Source organism: Epinephelus fuscoguttatus, linkage group LG16 (genome assembly GCF_011397635.1).
Source record: "Epinephelus fuscoguttatus linkage group LG16, E.fuscoguttatus.final_Chr_v1".
Classification (NCBI taxonomy): domain Eukaryota; kingdom Metazoa; phylum Chordata; class Actinopteri; order Perciformes; family Serranidae; genus Epinephelus; species Epinephelus fuscoguttatus.
In genome coordinates this window covers 15613675-15636314 of record NC_064767.1, presented here as the reverse complement: position 1 = coordinate 15636314, position 22640 = coordinate 15613675, and the positions used below count along the sequence as shown (strand labels likewise).

Sequence of the window (22640 nt, the reverse complement as noted above, 5' to 3'; positions counted from 1 at the left end):
ACATTTATTTTTAATTTAATTATGTAACTCTATTACCAGGCCAGCCATTAGGAAATATGGGCAAGAGGACAACTTTTTCCAAGGTGGGCCCCACTTTCACACTGGATTATAACTGCTTCCTGCAATTATAATCCAATTGCTCATATTTCCACATGCACTTTTTTCCTCCAAAAATATGCCCTCCAAGGAATGATTGGAGAAAGGTAAAATCAAACAATGACTAAAGTAATTACTGCAAGAAAATCAAATCATGATCTGACCCCTCTGTCAGATGGATCATGCCATTTCACAATACCTGTGGAGGGTGGAGGCATTACACACCATGTTGAAATGTGTTTAAATGATAAAAAATGCATTTGTTTATCATGTAAATACATTTAAATTGTACTGTCAGTGATATAGGTCAGTAAATAAATTGTTTGTGATAAATAATCATCTGTACCTTTTTTTTGTTTAAATTTATTTTATTTTTATTTTTAATATTTTTTGGCTATGATAAACAGTGTAATTCCTTTAAATATGCCTTTCAAACCTGCCTGAGGCTTTGGGGTTTAGAGGGTATTTAAAATAAATACATTAACGTTGTATGTCCCTCCCTCAGTGCTTAAAAAAATATTTGACCTGCCTCCCTTGTTTTGAACCTCCCCCTCCCCTCTCATAAAGAACAGTCCCTAAACAGGCACACTGAGCTCCCATTACAACATGAAAACATCTCGACCTCACCCTGTTGTTTCCCAGTTAAGCTCCACTAATAGGAAAATCATCAAAGTGCTCTCTGGAGGAATCAATTTTCATACTACACAAATCAGTCAACCTACGCTTTGCATCCGGAGCCAGCCTGCCTCCCCTGGCAACCCTATCATTGGTCACCATGGTTACTAGTGTGTCACGTGACTAGCAACATAAACAGTTTTCGAGGGAGCTAACGGTTCGGTGGGGAGTAAGCTAGCTAACCCCATTTTAACAGTCTTTTTCACTCATTGTACGCCCTATGTTGAGATGTGACGACGATGTCGGTGATTATTCGTCGTGCGTCGGACTTTCCGAGAGTTTTTGAGAGTGGAGCATCATGTCGAGGAGGGAAAAATACGACTACAAGTGAGAAATGGAGAGTTGTCCCGGTCCGGTGAGCTGAAAAATGGGAGCAAGCGCTTCAGTGTCGCTCTGTGTAAGTTTAGCCACGGTTAGCAGTTAACGCTAACTGCTGTCGTATCAAAGTCTTAGGTGTTTTCGACTTTATTTCCCACTTTGTGTAGTGCATTTTGACCTGTTCATATTACGTTAGGTGTATCGGGCAGGACACCTCTTTCAGTTCAAAAGTATTATTATCAATAAACTCCACAAAGATAGCTAGCAGCTGTTTTTGTGACACAGAAAGATGCAGTATCATGTGGCTAATACGTTTGTCAACTTGTCTTGCTGCCTTTACTAGCTTGCTAAATGTAACATTAATCCCTGGACCAGCCATTGTGTCCTGAATGAGTGTAGGATTGTATTGATAATCAGCTAACGCATCACAGCATGGATCAAGTTATGGAGTCTTTAAATGGACGAGGGGTTCGAGATGACAGGCTGTTTCTACTTTTCTACAACACCTGTGTTCATCCGGGAATGTGACCATAGTAGGTAGGAGAGAATGAGGAAGGAAGCATTTGATTGCCACATTTGAATCAGCTGGTGCATGTCCTCTTCCATGCAGAGTGACCCCACGTCTGTGAGAATCCTGAGGCCCAGTGCTAAGGTCAGCCCAGAGCCCATTTCTCCCACCCTGGTTTCAGAGCTTGAACTGGCCGCCAGGTGTGTGTTTGGTGTCGCCCTTGATACACTGAGAGAGGATGGGCAAATGGTCTGTGGAGTGCCCCTTGTGCTAAGAAACATGGTGGAGTTCCTGGATAAGAATGGTAATCCCATCTCCCTGACTTCCCTCTATCTTTCTCTTGCCCAATCAATGCAAATTAACACCTGCATGTGTACTGACTAAAGCGACTTGTTTCTTATCACAGGAATGCACCACAGAGGTCTGTTTCGACTGTGTGGGTCGGTAGCGAGGACCAGGCAGCTGAGGCAGCGGTGGGACAGTGGAGAGAGGGTGGACCTGGAGCAGGAGGGAGATGTCCCCACTGTGGCCTCGCTCCTCAAACTCTTCCTTCGGGAGCTGCCCACCCCCGTAGTTCCCGAACCCCAGCGCAAACAGATGATTCTGAGCATCACAAGTACTAGGAAAGGTACTGGAAATAATGGCATTGTTTTCATTCACTTCTTCAGAGTAGAAGTGAAGGCAAGATTGAATTAAAGCTGTTATTGATGTTCTTTAGACTGTCACTGTACTTCTGGACACCCCAGAGCTACAGAACAAGCATTAAACTACCGAGACAGCAGAGTGGCAGAGCAGGGAAACTGTCAGTAAAGGCCTGTTGTTGGCAAGTGTCTATCTGACTGAAGTTTTTCCTTAGCAAGAAGCTGAATCCCTCAAAGATTCAGTATCGATATTCTGTAGCCAATCTTGCTTTCCAGCCTGTGTAAGGTGAAAGGCAAGGGAAGTGATCGCGTTCTAGAGAATAGTGGTGTTGAAGATAATTGCTCTTCAGTTATTTAAATAAATCAATTATAACGGAGGAGCACACACTTAAAGAAAAGAGCAACACCTAATTTTCTGGGGACAGATGTGTTTTATTGTATGGACACTTCTGCTTCTACAATAAGGAGCAAATCTTTGCGCAGATGTAGAAGTCTAAACCAACAAATTTAAGAAGTCTCCAGCGTCTAGAACATTTTTGATTTTAAATTAATCTCCATCACCTTCTGTGCCCAATGTCTTCTCCTTTAAGTACAGTAACAATAGACACAGCAAGGGCTTCAACTATTAATGTAATGATTATGCTTTGAGTAAATAATTCATTATTCACTCAGTAAAAGGCAACACCTGTTGACAGTTGCCCATCTTAGATTACTAAACCTTAAAGGGATGTGTTTAAATGAATGAATGAATGAATTTATTTTATGTGTATATGATAGCTGTTTATACCTGGGTGGTTTGTTGCTCTTGTTTTCGGCTGCTTCTATTCTTAATTTTTATGCTGTGTTTAAGGCTGAAACGTACTGTGCCCAACATATCATCTAAAATTAATCTGAGGCCAGTTATCCACTGTATATTCATAGATACCAAACAGTAATGATTGAAGTGCATTTTAATGAATGCTGTTTCTGTGTTTTTACATATTTTTCAGGATGTGCTGATGAGGCAGAGATGAACGAGTCTCTGAGAGAAAACCTTTGCCACCTGCCTGATGACAACCTCATTATTTTGTCTTACCTCATCCACTTCCTGTGCAGAGTGGCCGCTAACAACCAATCAAATCAAATGCCTGTGGAAAATCTGGCAACCATCTTTGGGCCTTGTATATTTCAGTAAGTTGCTGCCACATTCAAATCCTCTCCAGACCTGTACTGGGACACAAGGTTCCTCCAATCACACCAGTACAGACTGGGTACACTCTGACATTAACCTTGAGCAGTCTGGTTTGTGTTGTGAAAGTTTAAGAGGGACTGATCTCCTGCAAGTACATTTTTAAATGTTGGTTTTCACACTTTAAAGAGCTATACAATTGGAGAGATTTCTCTGATCAAGAACAATCTAGAGTTCAACAATTTAGAGCAAAAATGTTCCCTTCGCAATTACTGGAAGTACGTATTTGTGATCTCTCTTCAAAAAATGCATTGTTTGTCATGAGACCAACCTACTAAGTTTTTGGTTCAGTTTACCAGCTTCAGTGGTTATTTTTAAAGCTACGTTTTTCCACAGCTGCGCCACTATGTTGGGGTGGAGTCTGATTTGTCTCTTCAAGGAAATGGGTGTGGATTGTGGTTGATAACGCAGAGCATGGCACACAAAAAGACACGCTGATACGACAGAGGTCAGCAGGATTTTGCCGGTTGCTTCTCCCCTACTGTTTACAGAATGCAGCCATTGCTGTAAACAAACACAGTCCTGAGGGAGACACTTTTACAATTAGCCTTGTAATGTGTCAGTTTTTACCACAGTGGAAAAGACACTATTCAGTCACCACCCCTTTAATTGTCCCCCCATCCCTTGATCTTCCAGTCTCATCTATACCAGCCCTCTCTTCTCCCAAAGTTAATGGCATGTCAGTGGAATGTGGCGTTAGTCACGCTGTGAGGTTCTCTATATGAGTGGAAAATGTCACATGATTACCGCTAAAGGAAGAAGAGCCAGTTAGGGAGTATGCAATTGGCAGCAGAGGTTTGGAAAAAGTTGGGGGTGGGTTTGGGTTGCGGTAGCTGCAGAGAGTTGGAGAATGTCCTATGCATTTTTTTCTGGGTCTACAGGCATAGAACAACAACAGAGGAAGACAGGAATAGTATAATGGTTTGAATGAAATAGATTAGAGAATGAATGAAAGATAGATGCTGCAAGTTGGTCTCATTTTAATACATTGTTGTATTTTTTGCTTGTTTCAAAAACCTAATAATATTGCTCTCAACGTAATATTGAATTACTTGTTATGACAGACATCATAGCACATGTTCTTGCCATGCAGCATGTGTGACAGCCTCTTTGGCAGCACCCCCTCCTGCCCAATAACTCATGCATATTTGTCACCCAAGCCTCTTAACAGCTTGTTGCCCTCATGTGTGTCTGTTATGTAATCCATGTGTCAGGCTTCTCCTGTCCTGTCATTTCAATTGACCTGCCTGTCATGTAAACACACGTCTATTAATACTCAAAGTTTTCACATTCTCTTCCCTGGGTGTATGCTGTGTAAAGCCTTTCGTACCATGTAAACATCATGTACATCCTAAAAAAGCACAGAATGCATGACATCAACAACAGCATGGTGTATCGAAGACAAATAGTTGTTTCCAGGTAAACGTGATGACTATTTTGAGGTGGTGCTTACCTCCACATGGTGAATGTTTTGACCAGAGGCTGCAGATGTCTCTGAAATGTAGACGTTGCCAATGTCAAAATGAAGCTTCACAAGCTTTCACCTCCCCTAGCTGTTTATTTTGGACAGTGTGACATTTATTTTCCTGAGTGCAAGACTTTGATTTACCTTATGCAGTCTCAGCGGTTCATCTCGGTTCACAGATGTGTGTGCCGCCTTCCACTAGATGGAACCCTCTTCCATTGTGTCTGTCACAACACTTCACAGAGGGCCATTTTGAATACACACCACATAGTATATGTGATATTGTTATCTCTTCTTTATACAGTGTTCCTGCGGGACCCAGGATGCTGGAGGAGCAGAGTGTGTCTAATGCCCTTTTGCTCCATCTTTTGAGGCATCAGGAGGTTCTCTTTCCAATCCCAGCCAAGGATACAGTGTCCTCCTCGATTGCCTCCTCCTCACCTCCTCCTCCTACTCTCTCTGCTCTTTCACACTTTGAGGTAAACCATGTTTTTTGTTCTTCCCTTTGACAGAAATTGCTACAGCAGTGATTGTCATGGTTTGTCTTTTTACACCTCTTTATTTTGCCAGTATCACAGTAAATCATGTAATCACAACACTTCCAAACAAACAATGCCAGTCTTTGAACTCATGTACTATGTACAGGGTATCAACAAGTTGTATTGTATCTGTACTGAATTTCATCTGTAAAGGTCTTGAATGTTTTTTATTGCCTTTTGTAACAGTAACATTAAAGAGATACTTTGATATGCTGATGCTGGCTGTCTGGAGACTAGAGATGTTTGACAATAAGCCTTGTAAAATTCTTGACAGTTATTACCTTTACAAATTTGAATTATCTCTAAAACCATGTTTGATTACCGTGCTTTGAATAACCCCTAGTAAATACTGCTCAGCATCAGCCAAAGTTAGCAACAGTCTCTCAGACGCAGGTGCGTAGGCACAGCATGCAACGTGGGTTTGTTTTGCGATTCCCTTGTTTACATAGTGGGCGTGCAGCACGCACAGACATTGGAGCAGGCACTTCAATTATGTGTTAATATTAATGCACATTTGATATGGTTTTCATATGTTTGTATGTCATGGTTTTCAGTGTAAAACTTGGTGAAAAGAGTTCAGTGTTTGCATCAGCACAGTTTAAAAATACTGTGATAATTGTGATTAGCAAATTTCAAACCTTTCTATCTCCTCACCTTTTAAAGTAGAAATGGGAGTATGTATTGTGCATGCATGAGGATGTTTAATCCTTTTTTGTGGAGTTTGAGTCACGCCATCAGACCTTTAGCAAACACTATCCGCTTATCTCGTTCCAGGTCGTGTTAAATAATTAATGAATGTACGTAGAATTATACAGCTGGGAGGGTCTGATGAAAATATGGTATGAATGTCAATAAATTCCTACTTTTAGTAAGTGGCTTTTTGGCACTCTTTGACCGATATTACCGTAGAAACACTAATAAATTGCACTCTCTGGGGTATTATAAACGTCTTAGTCTTGGGGGATAATGTGCAGACACATTGTTGATTGTAAATGCATATAGATAATGCAAAATTATTTGTTTTGGTTAGTGTGTATTATCTCTCTATAGAGGTGTATGTTTGTCTGTATTCACTCGTGATGTTTTTCGTAGGTCCTATCCAGCAGCGGTCACTCAGAGCAGAATAGTGTGGAGACATTGGAGGGAGAGACCACTTCGACCAGTGCTGTAAACCAAACAATACAGATCCAATCTCAACTCAACAGGTACTGTCATCACCTTAGCATCAGTGACTTTGTAACTGCATTAGATAGATATATAAATACATAGATATTATTTGTGTTCATGCAACTGTGTTTTTCTGCTTGTACTACAGTTAAAGCATCAGGAAACATTCATGCGGTATGAATACACACAAGCCTTTCTTTATATATTTTGCCCTGGGGGGATAATTAGGACCTAACGTTTCCCCCTGACTCTGTGTTCAGCATCGTTTAGTCAGTTGTCAGGTTGATGGTTGTATCATTGGTGATAAGGCTAAGACGTCACACACAAGGAATTAAGGCCAACCCCTGGAGGCCTTTTGCACTCTGTTCATGGTCGTAAAAAACCAGCTGTGACGCCAACCTCTCTACAGAAACCATGACTCCCAGTGTCTGTCGCCAACATGAAAATGTGCTGTTGCTTGCACAGCTGACTTTTAGTCAATGCCAAGTAAAAAAATAGCATCACAGTTTAGCTGCTTGAAGGAGCAGAGAAGTGGAACAATGGCAAATTGGTCCCCCTGACAGAATCTCCATACTTGCTGCCATCTGCTTGCGGGGAACTTTTTCCCACTCAGAACTTGGAGGCTACTGTGCTATTTTCTATTTTTAAATTGTGAATGTGGGTTGCCACAAGGTTGCAGACATCCAAATACATTTATATATTTACTATTTTTGTCCGCCCCTAGTCAGCATGCGACACGGCATTCACGTGCACTTGCTGATTAATTTTCTGGCTTTCATCCATGCATGTAAGCATGTGGTGTCTTAATTTGTGGAGTTCTGCTCATAGCTAACAGAGATAAAGACTCTTTTTTGTTGTTTTTTTTTGTAAGCATCTGTGTGGTTCTGTTTACTTTGAGATGAAATAGATCTGCCTCAGTAGGATTGAGTTTAATGGTGTTATTTTAAAACAAGCACGAGGTGTTACTAATAAGATCCTTGTGAACTAATGGCAACATTTGATATGAAGGTCACAGAAATATTCAAAGGCAGCAGCACGACAGCCAGATGTCAGTCTGAGCCAGACTGTAATTTAACTTCTCACACGTGTGAGTTAAAAGAGGAGTCATCAGTAGATGAAGATGTGCAGGTGGCATGACATGTGCAATGTGCGTGTTTGTGTCTCTCCCAGCGTACATGGGAAAGGGTTGGTGGCCATCCAGGTCTTTGCATAGCAGTACATCAACAGACACAAGCCTCTGTTTATTTCCACAGCTCACACTGATGCTGATGCACTTAATTCAGCTGCTCGCCAGCCAAATGACTCTTTTAGTTTGTTCTCACCCTGTTTCATAAAACCAGACACTGAGGGATTATGTCTTTGCAGCCTAGAGCAAGAAAAGGTTCATCTTTAAGTGCATTATCTCAGGTCATTTCATACAAACATGCTGTCCCACATGCTGAGTGCCAATCCTCAAGTAGAAGCTATACCAGTTTTGTACCAGTGTTCTCACCACTTCCAAGTGTTTGTTTTTTAGCACTTGTGGGGCAAACAAATATCAATAATTGTTCATCTCACAGCTTCCCACTCTCATCTGTTTAGCAAGCTTAAGATGCTGCATCATCCCAACTGTCTATGTTTCTAGGTCTCATTTATTGTCTGAAATCCAAGGCACAGAGCTTTTCCTTCTTTCTTATCAGTGCAGGTGCTGTTTCCTCAACTGAGGACGACCAGATTGAAAAACTGCAGTAAATGCTGTGGTATTAAAATCATTTTTTTGCATTCATTTATTTATTACTTTCATGACAAGAGCAGCAACACAGCAACCAGATCAAGTAACCACATTTCTCATAGTTCCTTTGTGAAATTTTGCATAAACAAATAAGAAAGGTGCCTTTTTCCATTATTTTCCTCTGCAAATGTCAGACTGGGATTTGTCACCGGGATGTAGTTCTTTTCCGGAAAATACCCGGCATTTGCATGCTGTTCTGTTTGGCTCTCTATGCTTCCCACTAACGTCACAGTCCATATTGACTCCAGTCTGATTATACCTACAGAGGGTTTGATTTCAAAACAAGTCTGTTTTCTGTCTCTCCCCCAGTTACTGCACACAAGATTTAATTCTAAGATAAAGGACAGGGGGTTTTCAGTAAGCTACGTATTTACTTCAGTAATATTTTACAATAAATGTCTCTTTCATGTAAGTAATTTCATTTATTCCTACAATGATCCATCTTCAGGTCAAGTCTGTTTATGTAGGTCAAGAAATACATGTCATATAATGGTGTTTGTTGGTTGATATACATGAGTAATCGTCACCATGTTGTCATGATTTTGAAGATCTCAGTATTGAATTTCTCATCAGTTCTGATTAAGCGAATCAGTTGACGTGTAAACTGGTGTATTTGAGTATGATTACATGAAGCTGTTCTCACCCTTGTCTTTATTTGTCAGTTAATGTGAGCTGTCTTATCTGAGCCTCTTTGGTCGACTTCCACTCATATTACAGTGCTGGAACTGTCATTGTTGATCCCAAATAGAAGTGCTGCTTTACGTGTCTTTGTGTGTGTGTGTGTGTGTGTGTGTGTGTGTGTGTGTGTGTGTGTGTAGCAGTAATTGAAGTGGGTGGGTGAGCTCTCTGCCTCTGGGTGTCACTTGTGCTGTTGACCATCGACGTCTGTGCTCTCTTTTCTTTATGTCTTTGGCTTTTTCCGTCCCTCCAAAGCAGCGGGCTGTTCACTGTCACACGTAACTCTGTAAAGTAGACCGCTGTGAGTTTAGACGCTTTGGCAAAGGATGTTTTCTTGTCTCATCTGCTTCAGCATCAGTGACAACAACCATGGGTCTACAGTCCTCGCCAAGTGAGTGAGATAATGCAGGGTGGTCTTCAGCACAGAAGAGAAATGTTGCTATCTACTGATAAGGAAATCTGTAGTTTGAGAGGCAGGTGCTGATGTGTGCAGCGTGAACAGTGATTATTGTTGTCTAGCTTTTTTGGAAAGCTTGGCTTATTTGTGCTCTGTCTGATCAAGCTCTGTTAACATGGAGATTGCCTGAGGAAAGGAAACTTGAAGTAGAAAATAATACATGTTCATAATGCCGGTTGCTGTCCGCGTGTCTCATTCTTTGACAGCAGCCTAAGCAGCTAACATTAGTTCTTTGCCGCTGCTGCACTGACCCATCTGCTGTAGGTTACAGCTCTGGAGTCACACACCGCTTTAAGCAAGTACGTGACCGCTGGGCTGTTTTGGTTTGCGTCACAGCAAATCAGTTGTGCTTGTTTTTGCTGGGAGCAGCTCATTAGAGCTTCATGAGACGTGTCATAGTGTAGCCATAGATTAAGCACTCCTGATTCATGGCCAGCTGGATTCCTTGATGTTAGCTTACATTAGCCTTGTGATTTAGAGATTGATACAATTAAAATCTGTTGTATTAGATTTTCCATGAATTGAATTCCTGCCAACTTAACATGGACCTATTGTATTTTTATTCTCATGGTATATTGAAAATATTTCTTCAATATTCTACAGGTTTGGTTGGAATTTTTATTCTTTCTTTACTGTCTTCAATTCCATCTATCAGTCCAGTTTTTATCTCAACATCCCCCTTCTCCCCCCACTCTAGCTCTTGTCCTTTTCATTGTCTTTCTCGTCTCTGTCTTTCTTTTTTTCCATTTTTAACTTTTCTGTACCACTATCTCATAAGGAACGCTTTTACTTATAAAGGACGTATACATTGTATTGTGTGTTATTGTAAATTGAATTAATAGTTAATAAATCTTTCACTAATGCCTTATAGATCAGAAATAAACCATTTAAAAAAATAATAATTTCAGGTTGCCAGGTTATTAGTTTGAGAAAGCTATTCACACATCCAGCTGTCTCAGATGCAGATACATTGGAAAATATCACTTGAGTGTTTGAACAGACAATCCTGCACACTGCTCTTGCTCAGCGTCACAATTTAATAGTAACACTAACGTTTTTGGTCCTCCTGGACCTTTAAGAGTGTGAACACTCTTGACGAAGGTCCAGGAGGACCAAAAACATTAGTGTTACTAATAAACTGTGAAGCTGAGCAAGAGCAGTGTGCAGGATTGTCTGTTCAGAGACTCAGGTTGCCAGGTTATGAAAACTCTCTTTGCCTGGTTTGCCTTTTGTTCTTTCTGGAAGACTTCTAAGGGCTACTGAGCATCTGGGACAAAATCCATTTATTACAAATTTATCAACATTAATCTTTTATGAAAATGTAATGAATTATTGTTAAAAAAAAAAAACCCTACAGGACTTACAAAGGGAAAAAAAAAAACATTAACTTAAATGTGTGAGCTTTAGTGTTGTTTGCAGAGGTCCAATGGTATGGAATCAGATTGAAAACACAAAAATTGAGTCTTAAAAAAACAAACCAAAAAAACCTTCCTATGTCCTCAGCCAATACAATAATGTCTTCTGGCCATTCAGTCGTCAGGGTTAGGATAGTTTAGCTCTAAGGGTCTTTGGTCAATCACAGATGTTTTAATGTTTAATCTCCTGAGACCCAAACTTTTTTCAGTATGCATTTCTCCTAGCTATTTGGGATCAGTAGGACCCGATAAGTATAAAAAACGAAGCATTGTCAACGATAATTAAGTCCCAGTGCCCTCAAACAAGGTGATAATAAAGTCCCAATGGTTTCAAACGAGTACTTCCTAATTAACCCCATCTGAGCCTGTTACTGATGCTAAAATTGGTTAAATTTGTTGCCATATGGAAGTACTGACATTATTAATTATAAATAAACACATTTCAACCATACAACGTGATCAGGTTTTGGACCTTGTCCACTTTTGTGTCAGGATCGGCTGCAGACTGACTTGGTAGAGATGGCTGCCATCTTGTTTTTACATGGATTAGTGTATTGTGCTCTCACTACCACTACATGGCACAAAAAAGTGTCCACAAACGAGGACAACAGGTCTGAGTTAAGTAGAATAAAGTATAAGGTCAATTAAACTCAAATTGTGATGTCCCCATATGAGGACACGGGGTCTCAGGAGGATAATACATGTATTTGTTTTTTTTAATCTAGACAATGTGTTAGGAAACAGATATTGTAGATAGTATCTGCTCAGTGTCTTGGCCCCTATTCTCAAGCTTTAGATAGCTTATCATGATGTCCCATTTCACATACCTCCATTATGTCTCATGAACTGTACTTGTATTTTCACTGTTTTGTAGAGAATTGATCTGTAAATCATCAAGTGATTAATCTACTGTTAATACAGCCATTAGTTACAATACAAAAACATACTTTGCCCTATTAGTAAGTGGTATTTCCTTTTCTCTTCACCTCCTGTGTGTGCACATCTTCTGTCCGTCTCACTCTGTCTCTGTGTCTCTCCACAGCCCTGACACACCGGCGCAGGGTTGTGAAACCAGCTCTGACGTCAGCGCTGACATTCAGAAGCTGATTCCAGACCAGGAGGCTCAGGAGGAGAGCAGAGATAGTGCAGATTTAGGATGTGTCCTCTCCTGCCCCACTGACCTGGGGCCAGAGCTACAACCGCATCACAGCAGACCAGCTCATCGCTTTCAGGGAGAGCCACCAGAGGTGGAGTGTACCACGCAAGGGTGAGTGCTACTTCTGTTTGTGTTTCACCTGAAATGATTTGGCAAGGTGACAGCAGTGTCACACCTGTTCAAGCAATTTTGAACAGATAAACATTTTACCCTTTACTACCTGTTCAAAACTCAAATGTACAATCAGTTTTTAATACTACAACAGATAGGAATAATTTCTCTCCAGTGTAACAAGTGTTTCCTCATCAACAGGGCCTTTTCACAGCACAAGATGCCACCACTCACCTCAGTATCAAAGGAGAAAGAAGTAGAAGAGGTAGAGAATAGAAGGACACCTTCCTCACCCATCAAAGACGACTGCTCAGCGGTGTGCATTGTTGATTTTCTCTTATTTTGTTTTAGTCCTCATAGTCTTTATTTTCTGTTACATTTCTCTTTCTCTCCGTTTCTCGAGTCCATTAATCTGTCTCCAGCTGTCAGCACTCAACATCTCTGGCTGATTCAGCGACAGCTGTTTCTATGATCTTTCAAATTTCTTTCTACATCTATGAAAATGTGGCAAATTTAAAATAAAAAAAAGTAAAGTCATGTGCTGCAAAATACACCCTGTGGAGTGTAACAAAATACAATTATGCTTTGAATGTTTAAAGTGTCAAATCTTTGAGCTCAGTGTGGGAGCAGGAGGTTATATATATCATGGACTGAATTGTTTTTCAGGCTTCCACAGATGCGCGGCAGAAATCAGCTATTTCAGACTGCTGCAGAGTGAATGAATCACACAGCATCACCCAAACACAGACTGAGCTCACAGAAAGGTGAGAGGAACACATGTGCACGAAGACTACACAGGATGGCATTTTGTTGCAGTTGTATTTTCATCTGTCGTTTCCGCTTTGTACAGGTTTTATAGCACAGACCATTCGTTCATTGGTCGTGACAGATAGCATCCAAGCAGAATAAAAAAAAACCATTTCACATTTTCTGAAATCAGCTATTTGACATTTAAATGAGATTCAAACACAATCTTAAGTCAGTGAGAAGGACCATTAAACAAGGGGCTTTGTTAGTAATTCTGGGGCAGTTAAAATGCATCAGAATAATTTAATCTGATTCCTTTGGCTGCTCCCTGGTTCATCTCAGTTCAGCTCATCTCTCAGCCCTGCAGTCAAATGGAGAAGTAGGTTATCGGAGCAGTGTGCTGCTCACAGTCATGGTTTTGATGTGATTCCAGTCCAAATAACACTGCCTTGCCACAGGGGCTCACGTGGAGCCGACCAGCTAGCTAGATTAGGTCGACCCTAGCGTGGTGGCATGCAGACTTTTTGTCTGCGCTGTCTCTTCGGAGCTACAGTACAGGTCTCCTAAAATATGCCTCATTAGTGTCAGACATGAATAAACCATAACCTTAATGGGCGTGCCAGATGACCGTCTGGCCTCTAAGCTACAGAATGTGCTGGGCAGTCCAGCCTGTGAGCAGATCTGATACACTATTGATTATGAATACAGACAGAGCTCATGTTTATTTAAATCACATGGATTGTAAATACACTGGGAGAATCAGTGTTGAAGGTTGTTTTTTTTATTAATACTTAATGCAGTTTTGTTGTATTTGCCTGTTGTTGTTGACAGAATTTTGTTTTTCAGCAGGCTGTGCTGCGTAGAGAACAAGACAGAAGACATAACTACAGTGTCTGACAAGGTAAACAGGCCTTTGTGAAGTGTATGACTGCCATCTCAAAATTATTCCCACAGGCTTCCATTTAAATTCATTCATTCTGTGATGCCCAGGTCTGAGTTTGTAGCCTCTGGCAGGTTAGCAAATTGTACTAACGCATATAAAAACCACCACTGAGAGAGCCTTAAAGTCGAGTCAGTTCACCTAGGATAGTAGATAAAAAAAACAAAGTTTAAAATGATGTAAATGGTTGTATTACCAGGACAGACAGGGTAAAAGGGTAGGATTTTGAACTGTTGTGTTGCTAGTCTTTTGTTTGTGTTAGTCTTTTTTTATCCTTCATTCAACCACAAAGGTCCCGTAAGATACAGTGTCTCTTTTCAAGGAGTCCAGGTCAAGATGAGCAGCACAATTAAAAAGTCTGAATGTAAGTGCAAACAGACATATAACAATCAGAAAAAACACATCAGACTCAACTCAACTCACAAACACAAAACATACAGGAATCGGGCTAAAAAGAATCATGGCAAATAAATAACTAATTTTAAAGTACTTTTAAAGATTTTAAGAGATGGTAAAGTGTTCAAGTTTAGCGTGCTGTGCATCTTTATTAACCAGGACTCTTATACAACACCAGAATAACCCAAAATAATACCAGAACAAAATACATCCAGGATGCCCTTTGTAGTGTTAAGGGTCACACAGCAGGATGATGATTACAGTGAGGGTAGTCGCTATCCAACTTGGACCAATGAGTTATTTCCAAAATGTGTCAAACTTAAAAATGATTGGTCCGCCTCAGCTATTGTTAAAGGAACTCCGCAGATAGAAAAAATAACTGGATCAGTTGAAAAAGTCAATAAAAGGAAAGAAATTCATTATCTCTCTTTATGTGTCAGTGTAACCTACATTTTTGCGTGTACGAGTGGGTGTGTGTGCCCACACTGGTGTGTGTCACGAAGTGGGCTTCAGGAATAAGACTTGTCTGTTCCTTCAGGGGAAAAGTGGAGGAAGAGGAGGAGGAGGAGGAGGATGTAGTGGTTCTCCTGACAGACACAATGATTGCAGAGGCGGGACCAGCAGCCGTGACGTAAGTTCTCCTTCCCCTCGGTCTTTTTAGATACACAAATTAACACTTTTTTTCAGGACGAGGGTATCTATGACAACAGGACCGCCGGTGCCTCTGGCGATTGTGTGTATTTGTGTGTGCGTGTGTTTATGTGCGCACCTGTGTGTGTATATTCGAGGTGCGAGCTTGCTTGCCTGTGGGTGTTTTGCTTCAGTAACAGCCTCACTCCTTCCCCTCCCTTCCATCCTTCCACCTCCTCTGTGTGACGCACAAGGCAGTGGTTTTTTTTTTTTTTATGAATGAAAGCTGAGGAGGGTGAGAAATCAGAAGGCGAGCCCTTTTCTGCTGCTGGTGTTGCTGTTGTTCATGATGATGCTGAGGATGATGTCAGAGCAGCTAAATGAAGAAAAAAAAGGACCCAAATAAATCTGCGTGTTTATTTTGATCACTCTGCGTAGCACCATCAGAATTCACTGCATAAACACACACACACACACACACACACTCATACAGAGGCAACCAGTTACGTGACTCCCTGCAGGTCCATCAAATAGACTCCTTAGCTCGGTCTGACAGCGTTACCGTGGAAACGCCTCATCACATACAGTACCGCTCTCCTCTCGAGCACGCACACCCACACCACACGCACAGAGATGAGCGGTATTCCCGCCGCCCCCCTTCTTCCGTGCATGATGAATAATCCATGTGGAGGCAGTTCAGCAGCACAAGTGCCGGGAATGCCGGTTTGAAGGGAAACCATGTGGATGTAGAGATTCTCTTTGGGAGCGAGCTATACTCTCACACACTTACACACCCACAAACGCAGAGCAGCTGATCTCGAAGTCACAGTGATACTGTTAATGGAATAACGACGTGTGGCTCATCAGGGATCCCACGTTGTGTGCTGATGCACAATAGGAATCTCACTCACTCACTGACAGAACTCAGTGGGATTCTTGTCTAGCTGGTTGAACGCCTGGCTGGTGAGCTGCAGCAGAGGAAAGTCTGTTTACTGAACATACGCATCAACTTGTGCTGCTCGTAGTGACCGTTTCTATGTTTTCCCTTGCGGACTGGGAGCCTTGGACGATCAAAGATTTGTTTTTTGAGAAGTTTGTTTGTTGCGCTTCAGCCGCCCGTGAAAGCAGCCTGCTCATAGAGCTATATTCACTCTGTTCTGACTCATTCCTTTCTTAAGAGGACAACTACTCATCTCACCTCATCCTTCAACTCTCTGCCCAACCACGCTTCAGTGCTAGGATATTTATTTTCATGGGAGAAAGTAAAATGGTTTTACAGGACTTCTCTAGATTCCTGAGCAGCTCGTGAACCACTGAGGACTCTCGCCACGCAAACATCTTCCTGACTTTTCCCATCGCTGCCCATCTGCATCCCTGAGGACATGTTCTGCTTCTGTTTCCAGAGCCCCTCACTCAAGCTACAAGCCCTGGAGGCTGACATGGGACCCCTGCCTGCACCGACAGACCCCCAAGCTCTCGATAACCTACCTGCCCAGCAACAGCCTCTTTGTACTGAAGAGCAGAGCCCGTGCTTGACCCACAAGCTGCTTCTCCACTCGCCATCGTCACCATCAGCTCAGGATCAGGTCGACTCATCACAGTCTGGTAAGACAAAGGCAATGAAGTGCTGATAGAATGATTTCTGAACATCCATTGTTAACTATGTCACCTATGTTTGGTTGTAAAATCCCATTGCCTTTTACTGAATTTATCTATGTTCAATTTATTTTATTATCAACATATAATGACGTCCAAAGCACCTCACAGTACAGTATGTTCAGGTTGGAGGGTCTCATTAGGAGTCAAATCAGTGCAAGAGCCACACTTCATACACACTGTGTTACTGCCATTATTTATAGAACCTAATTCATCAACTGTTCTCAGTCAGAGCATCTTTCGTGCTGCTGTAATTCCTTTGCTGCACATTAAATAATTGACAGTAAAGCTTGACAGTGAGTTATATGAGCTTCATCATTTCTCAGAGCTGGGTGGGTCTTTTCTTGATTAGTTGAGTTACAGTGCACCAAGGTATGAAGCAGTTACTGTTGCATCACTGCATAGGTGCTCTTTACACCATGAATAGGTACATATATTCAATAATATGAAATATACTTCTCTTGCTGTTCTTTATTTCCATGTCTTGAATTTTAAGAACCAGTGTTTTAACCGTAGAGAGCTAAAAATGAAAACTGTAACTGCACTGTATTTCTCACAGATAGACCAAATTACATTTATGCCAAGAAAGATATTAATATTAGTAGCTTGAATAGGAAATTGCGATTTGTCTTTCTGTCATTCTTCTTCTTTTTGTCTCTATCTCTTTCTCTCCTTCCCATCTTTACTCCTTGTTTTCATGCTACCTCCTCCTCTCCACCTCTTTCTCTCTTTTTTCATCTCATTATATCCATGTGTCCTCCTTAATTAAGTTTTAAAAATGACATTTTAATCCAACCAAATTCAATGAAAAAAAAGTCAAAATTATGAGTGATTTAAGTTGATATTTTCTCCTTCCTCTCTTACTTTAAACACTCCGTCCTCTCATTCATCAGACTCCAGTCCTGTCCTCTCAACCGCCAATCTTTCTGAGGGGATTTCAGGAAAAGACACCCTGCCGAGCCCACCGGGCCCCAACACCAGCCCACTCCTCTCTCGTTTTACGACCAGCGACTGCCCCGTTCCCTCACCGCGCTGTCCCAACCTCAGTCACAGCCTGCGCTACAACCTGGACCCTGACGCAGCCCCTTCTCCACCGTGCTCACAGCACATACGCATGTAAGAAAACTGCTTCTTCACTAACTTTATTCAGGAATAGTGACTCACAGATGGCATGGTGTAAAAGTGGTTTAAAAATATCACAGTGCAAATGCCAGGTAACCGATAGTGGACACTTGCAGGTTACCAGTGTTTATATCACAGAACCATATGTGCTTCTCTGTGTCCAGGACTCGTAGCAGTGTCCATGCAGAGCCAGACGAGGGCTCTGTGTCCATCTCAGTGCTCAACCGACACATTCACACCCTGAGGAAGAGGATCAGGCATTTTGAGGAGCGCTTTGAACAGGAGAAGCACTACAAGGTGAGGGGAGAAATCGGAGCTGCTTGGTCGGCTGGATCCTCCAAAGCCATGATTGGATTGGAGGTTATTGCTTCAGAGTGTGAAACTCAGTGTTGCATTTTTTCAGAGCCAATAACTGTCTCTCCCAGAGCCATGAATTGATGTGTGTGTGTGTGTGGATGTGTGTGTGTGTGTGTGTGTGCATGCGCGCGCCTGTCTGGCTGAGTGTGAATTAGTGATACTCAAGTTCTTAAATGATGCTGTGGTTGTTACAGTAAACATCACATTAAAGTAAATCACTCCCTCTGCTGGTGCATTGGAAAATTACATTTTGTTAAATAATGAGTACTTGGTCAACTGGTTGACAGGGCGGCTAAAGAACAAAATATAAAAATTAGAACTCACCCAGGTCTGGAACAGGGGACAAGGTAGAAAAAAAATATCAGGTTCTTAATGCAAGAGACAGACAGTGATGTAAGTTGTTGCTTTTTCTTTTTTTAGCCGGCCCACAACGACAAGACGGCACATCCAGAGGTGGCCAGACTGATGAAGGAGCTAATCAGGAGTCGCAAGCAGCTTAAAGGTCAGTTTCATTACCATAAACACACTCTCAAACACACAAAGTAATGATTGCAGTGGTGGAGGACATATTCAGATCTTTGCTTGAGTATAAGTACAAATGCAACAATGTAAAAATGCTCCATTACAAGTTTAAGACTTGCATTTCAAATCCTACTAAATGTACTCAAAGCATTAAAAGTAAATGCACTCATCCTGCAGGAAATGGCCCCAGTGACTGATAATAAATGACATGATTTGATTGTTAATGATGCATTAATAAGTGCCTTTTCTCTGTTGAAGCTGGTCACGTTAGAGCTAGTTTTAACTCCTGTATATACAGCTAATTAATTTGAGTGGCTCTCAGCCTAGGAGTCTATTCCAGGGGTCACAAGGCTCAAAAGATAAATCTGAGGGGTTGTAAAGTAATTAATGGGGTACAAAAGAAGAAATAATAAAGTTATGTGTTACGAAACATGTTTTTATCTCTTAAACAGTTATTTTACTGTAAACATCACTCTTTGGTGGAACTACTGACAACTTAGATGTCTGAAATGTGACACTTCTCTTTTTGTAAGGGGTCACAAGCCAAAAATGTTGGCCACCACTGGTTTAAGATTTGACAATGCTTTGTATTTTGTAAGACTATCATTTGGTTTTAATGTAAAATGTTATTCTGAAAACTACCTCCAGCTGTCAAATAAATGTAGCTGAGTATAAATTAGCATAAACATACCTGAAACTGCACTTAATTGTAGCACTTGAATAAATGTATTTAATTACTTTCCACCACTGTATTGTTGCAACCATACCAACCATATTTTTCTGAACTGCTGTCCTCCGTTAGAGCTGAAGCTGAGACAATCAGAAGACGGGGGTCTGAGAGGGCAGAGAGACTTCCACCAGTCACCTGAAACATGCAGGACCAACACAGACCACAGGGAGGCAGCACCAACAGGGACTGAGCTACAGACACTCAACAACAACAGCAACACCAAGCCCAATGTGGAGGAAACAGTCAACACTATCTCCAACAGACTGAAGGAGAAACGACGAGAGCTGGGCCTGCCCGACAGCGTTAAGGTTGTTACCGCTGAACTGCTTTCACTAAATATATTAACATAGGTTTGGTGGGCGGATTCCCAGGGCTGCCAGGGACAATCTGTGTGTTGATCCATGAAATATGTCGACCAAACTGAACAGCTGCTAACAGGCTTCACTGTGCCTGTTTGTGTAGGAGATGTCCCATTTCCAGATGACTATGGAGAAGACCAACCTGCAGAAGTGTTTGCTCTACTTTGAGAGTCTGCACGGTCGACCGGTAAGATCAGCTTAGATGACTCACCTATATGCTTATGTCCTATTTCTTTACTTGACAGCTCCACCTCTCCTTCTCCTTCCATCAGTGCTTACCCTCTATTTCCATTTGTGTATTACCACCAATGACAGTATGTTTTCTGTTTGTGTCTTCAGAGCACCAGGCAAGAGCGCACTCTGATGAAACCTTTCTATGATCGGTACCGTCTTGTAAAGCAGCTGCTGCTTTCTTCTGCTGCTGCAACAGCCATCACCACCATTGTGAGTAAACATCTAATACTAAATTCAAAATAATAAAAATAAACAAGGTTTTAAAAAACGACACACCCACTATATTTATGTGTGACTAAAACTGACCCTGGCATACAGAAGAGTGTCACTCTGCTGCCCTCTAGTGGTAAAATATGAGTGCTACACCAAACTATTGTGAGACCTCTCAGTTCATTCAGCAAAATACAGAATGGCAAGCGAATAAATTTAGAAACAATAACCACACCATTGTGTGGTTGTGTTCGAAATCACATACTAACATACTGCCTACTACATCCTCAGTGTACTGTATACTGCCAACTGATAATTAAGTGTGCCATTACCAGCAGACTAAGTATCAAGTAATAGTAATCTAATATGTTTCCTTTGCATCACATGACTATATCGAATTATTTTTAATGTCATACTTAATATGAATAGTGTGTGATTTCAAACAGATCATATGACTAGCTAGTAAAACAGTTTTTCAGCTTTTCTGCCTTCTGTTTCTTTTCCCTTTTTTCGCAAATGTTTACTATGACGGATTAATGATCCCTGTGTGTGTTTGTCTACATAGGAGGAAGAGGAGGGCTCGGATGAAGAGCGTCCCAAACAGCGAAGCCCCAGGCTGCAGCCGCTGCGTCTGAAATCTCCCAGGTGTGTGTCCTCAGATGAGTCGCTGCGTCTGCCTTCTTTAGAAATGTCTGAAACACCACTGGTGTCCCCGCTGGAGGAGGTGAAGTGCTTCCAGCCACAGATCATCACCATGGCAACACTGCATGAGGCTTCCAGGTACAATGAATGAGTGTGTGTGTGTGTGTGTGTGTGTGTGTGTGTGTGTGTGTGTGTGTGTGTGTAACATCAACAGCTCTATGGTGTGATTTTTTTTTTAAATTTTTTATTTTACCATGCAGAATTAGCTGTGGACGTTTTTCATATAGCTTTCTTTTGCTTTAAAGCTATGCCTCACTGCTTTATATCAGTTAGCCATGTTGCGCTGCCTCAAATAAACTTTGTTTTTCTTGCCTGCCTCCACGGAAAATGGCGAACATATTGATTTGTTGATTGATAGGGGACCAAGTTTAACAACAGCAAAATTATATTAAAATGTGTTTATGCTGCAGCATAATCCAAGTGTCATTAATGCAGTTGATGCTCAGTGCTTCCCAAACACATGCATTTGCACTAAAACATTACTATAAAAAACTAAACCGCAAGTAAAACTGATATGCTCTCTTCAAAGGCAGCCTCCATTACCAAGGGGTTTTTGTTTTGTTTTTTTTCGTGTTTGGGAAGTACTGAGCAAACAACTGGATAAATAACACTGGGATTATACTGCATTATTTGTGTGAAAATTTGTAAACGGATGTTTTGATGTAGTTTTGCTGTTGTTAAACACAGTCCCCAATCAATAAATCAATGTTTTCCGTAGAGGCATAAAAGATTACAGTTTTCTACACGAATTCAAAGTAACACAGCATGTATCACTGAATGAATCACTGATACACAAATGGTCATTTAGTGTGTAAAGTACTCCTCTAAACTATTGTCATAGTTTTGTTTCCGTTAATTTAAGTGCACACATTCAGAGACAGTTTAACAACTCTAAGAAATTCTTTCTCAACAGACCAGAGTTACTAGATCACCTCAGGACTGCACGATTAGAGAAGCGGAGGCTGCACCATGCGCTCCGAGAGTTCGAGGACCATTTCTACATGCAGACTGGCAGGTAAAGATCTCACACACACACACATACACACACAACATCCAAACTACTTGGCTTTTTGAATTTTATTTAGTCTTTTAATAAACTTGGAACGTTTGGTTTTCAACAATGCCTTGTGAAAAACAAAGAAAAAACATCCACAAAAGAAATTCCATCGTAATGGTACGACAGTGTAATGCACACTCACTTAACGTTAATACAGCACAGAGAGCTCAGGAAAGAGACGAAGAGATAGACGTTTCCTCTGAACTGTACACATCCTTCCTACTGTACATGTTAGTCCTCCAAAGTAAATACAGTAAGTTTTTGATTACAATACACACTGTACAAAGCTATCTGAGTAAGGCAACATAGGGACTATCAACCAGTTATGGAAGCTGCTGCAGGTTGTTTGAAACTACTGAAGTTTTGTCTTTTGTTTGCATCTTTTTTTTTTTCCCTCCATGTCACGTTAACAGGAATTGTCAGAAGGAGGACCGTGGACCGATGGCGGAGGAGTACTGCCAGTATAAGAACCTCAAAGCAAAGCTCCGTCTACTGGAGGCCCTGCTCAGTAAACAGGACTCAACCAAGACCAGTTGAGTGAACTCACAGTGGGACTTTGATCTAACCTAACAGGACTCGATCATTTCTGAAAAATCAGGTTGTGAAGCCGGTTGGTCTGGTCTTGATTCATGCCATGCTCATTATGTTGATGCACTTTACATGAAGAAATCTGATGGACATTGGTGACAGTCTGAATGAAATGCTGCACGACTGCAGTTTTTTTAGTCCCAAAAACACATCCTGTGTCATTTA

At 41.3% G+C, this 22640-nt stretch overlaps 1 protein-coding gene and 1 long non-coding RNA gene across 6 annotated transcripts; one reads left to right on the top strand and one right to left on the bottom strand.

Annotated features, from left to right (window-relative positions):
- Positions 1-909: 909 nt before the first annotated feature.
- LOC125903070 (protein FAM13A-like) lies at positions 910-22515 on the top strand. 5 transcript variants are annotated; one of them, XM_049599725.1, is made up of 21 exons: positions 910-1126; positions 1700-1901; positions 2004-2225; positions 3228-3408; positions 5236-5410; positions 6563-6675; positions 12001-12225; positions 12427-12541; positions 12892-12989; positions 13819-13873; positions 14847-14939; positions 16342-16543; positions 17488-17710; positions 17881-18013; positions 18494-18575; positions 19398-19633; positions 19788-19871; positions 20024-20128; positions 20694-20908; positions 21744-21845; positions 22301-22515. In XM_049599725.1, the coding sequence occupies exons 1-21, from the start codon at positions 1106-1108 to the stop codon at positions 22422-22424; spliced, it is 3006 nt and encodes a 1001-aa protein (XP_049455682.1). In that variant the 5' UTR covers positions 910-1105; the 3' UTR covers positions 22425-22515. The 5 variants fall into 5 exon arrangements, with proteins under 5 accessions (XP_049455682.1, XP_049455684.1, XP_049455683.1 ...); XM_049599727.1 differs by having other exon boundaries at positions 910-1168; positions 12427-12490; positions 13822-13873; XM_049599726.1 differs by having other exon boundaries at positions 910-1168; positions 12427-12490.
- On the bottom strand, positions 14952-17596 carry LOC125903096 (uncharacterized). Its single transcript, XR_007451237.1, has 3 exons — positions 17459-17596; positions 16427-16540; positions 14952-15314 (listed from the first exon to the last, which is right to left on the bottom strand). It is a non-coding gene; the product is annotated as an uncharacterized LOC125903096 (long non-coding RNA).
- Positions 22516-22640: the final 125 nt, after the last annotated feature.

Excerpts from the sequence above, each read along its gene's own strand:
- LOC125903070 (XM_049599723.1), top strand. The coding sequence starts at position 1,139 with ATGGGAGCAAGCGCTTCAGTGTCGCTCTGT. Across the intron at positions 5,411-6,562 it reads CTGCTCTTTCACACTTTGAG|GTCCTATCCAGCAGCGGTCA; the intron begins GTAAACCATGTT and ends TGTTTTTCGTAG. Across the intron at positions 19,872-20,023 it reads AGAGTCTGCACGGTCGACCG|AGCACCAGGCAAGAGCGCAC; the intron begins GTAAGATCAGCT and ends TTGTGTCTTCAG.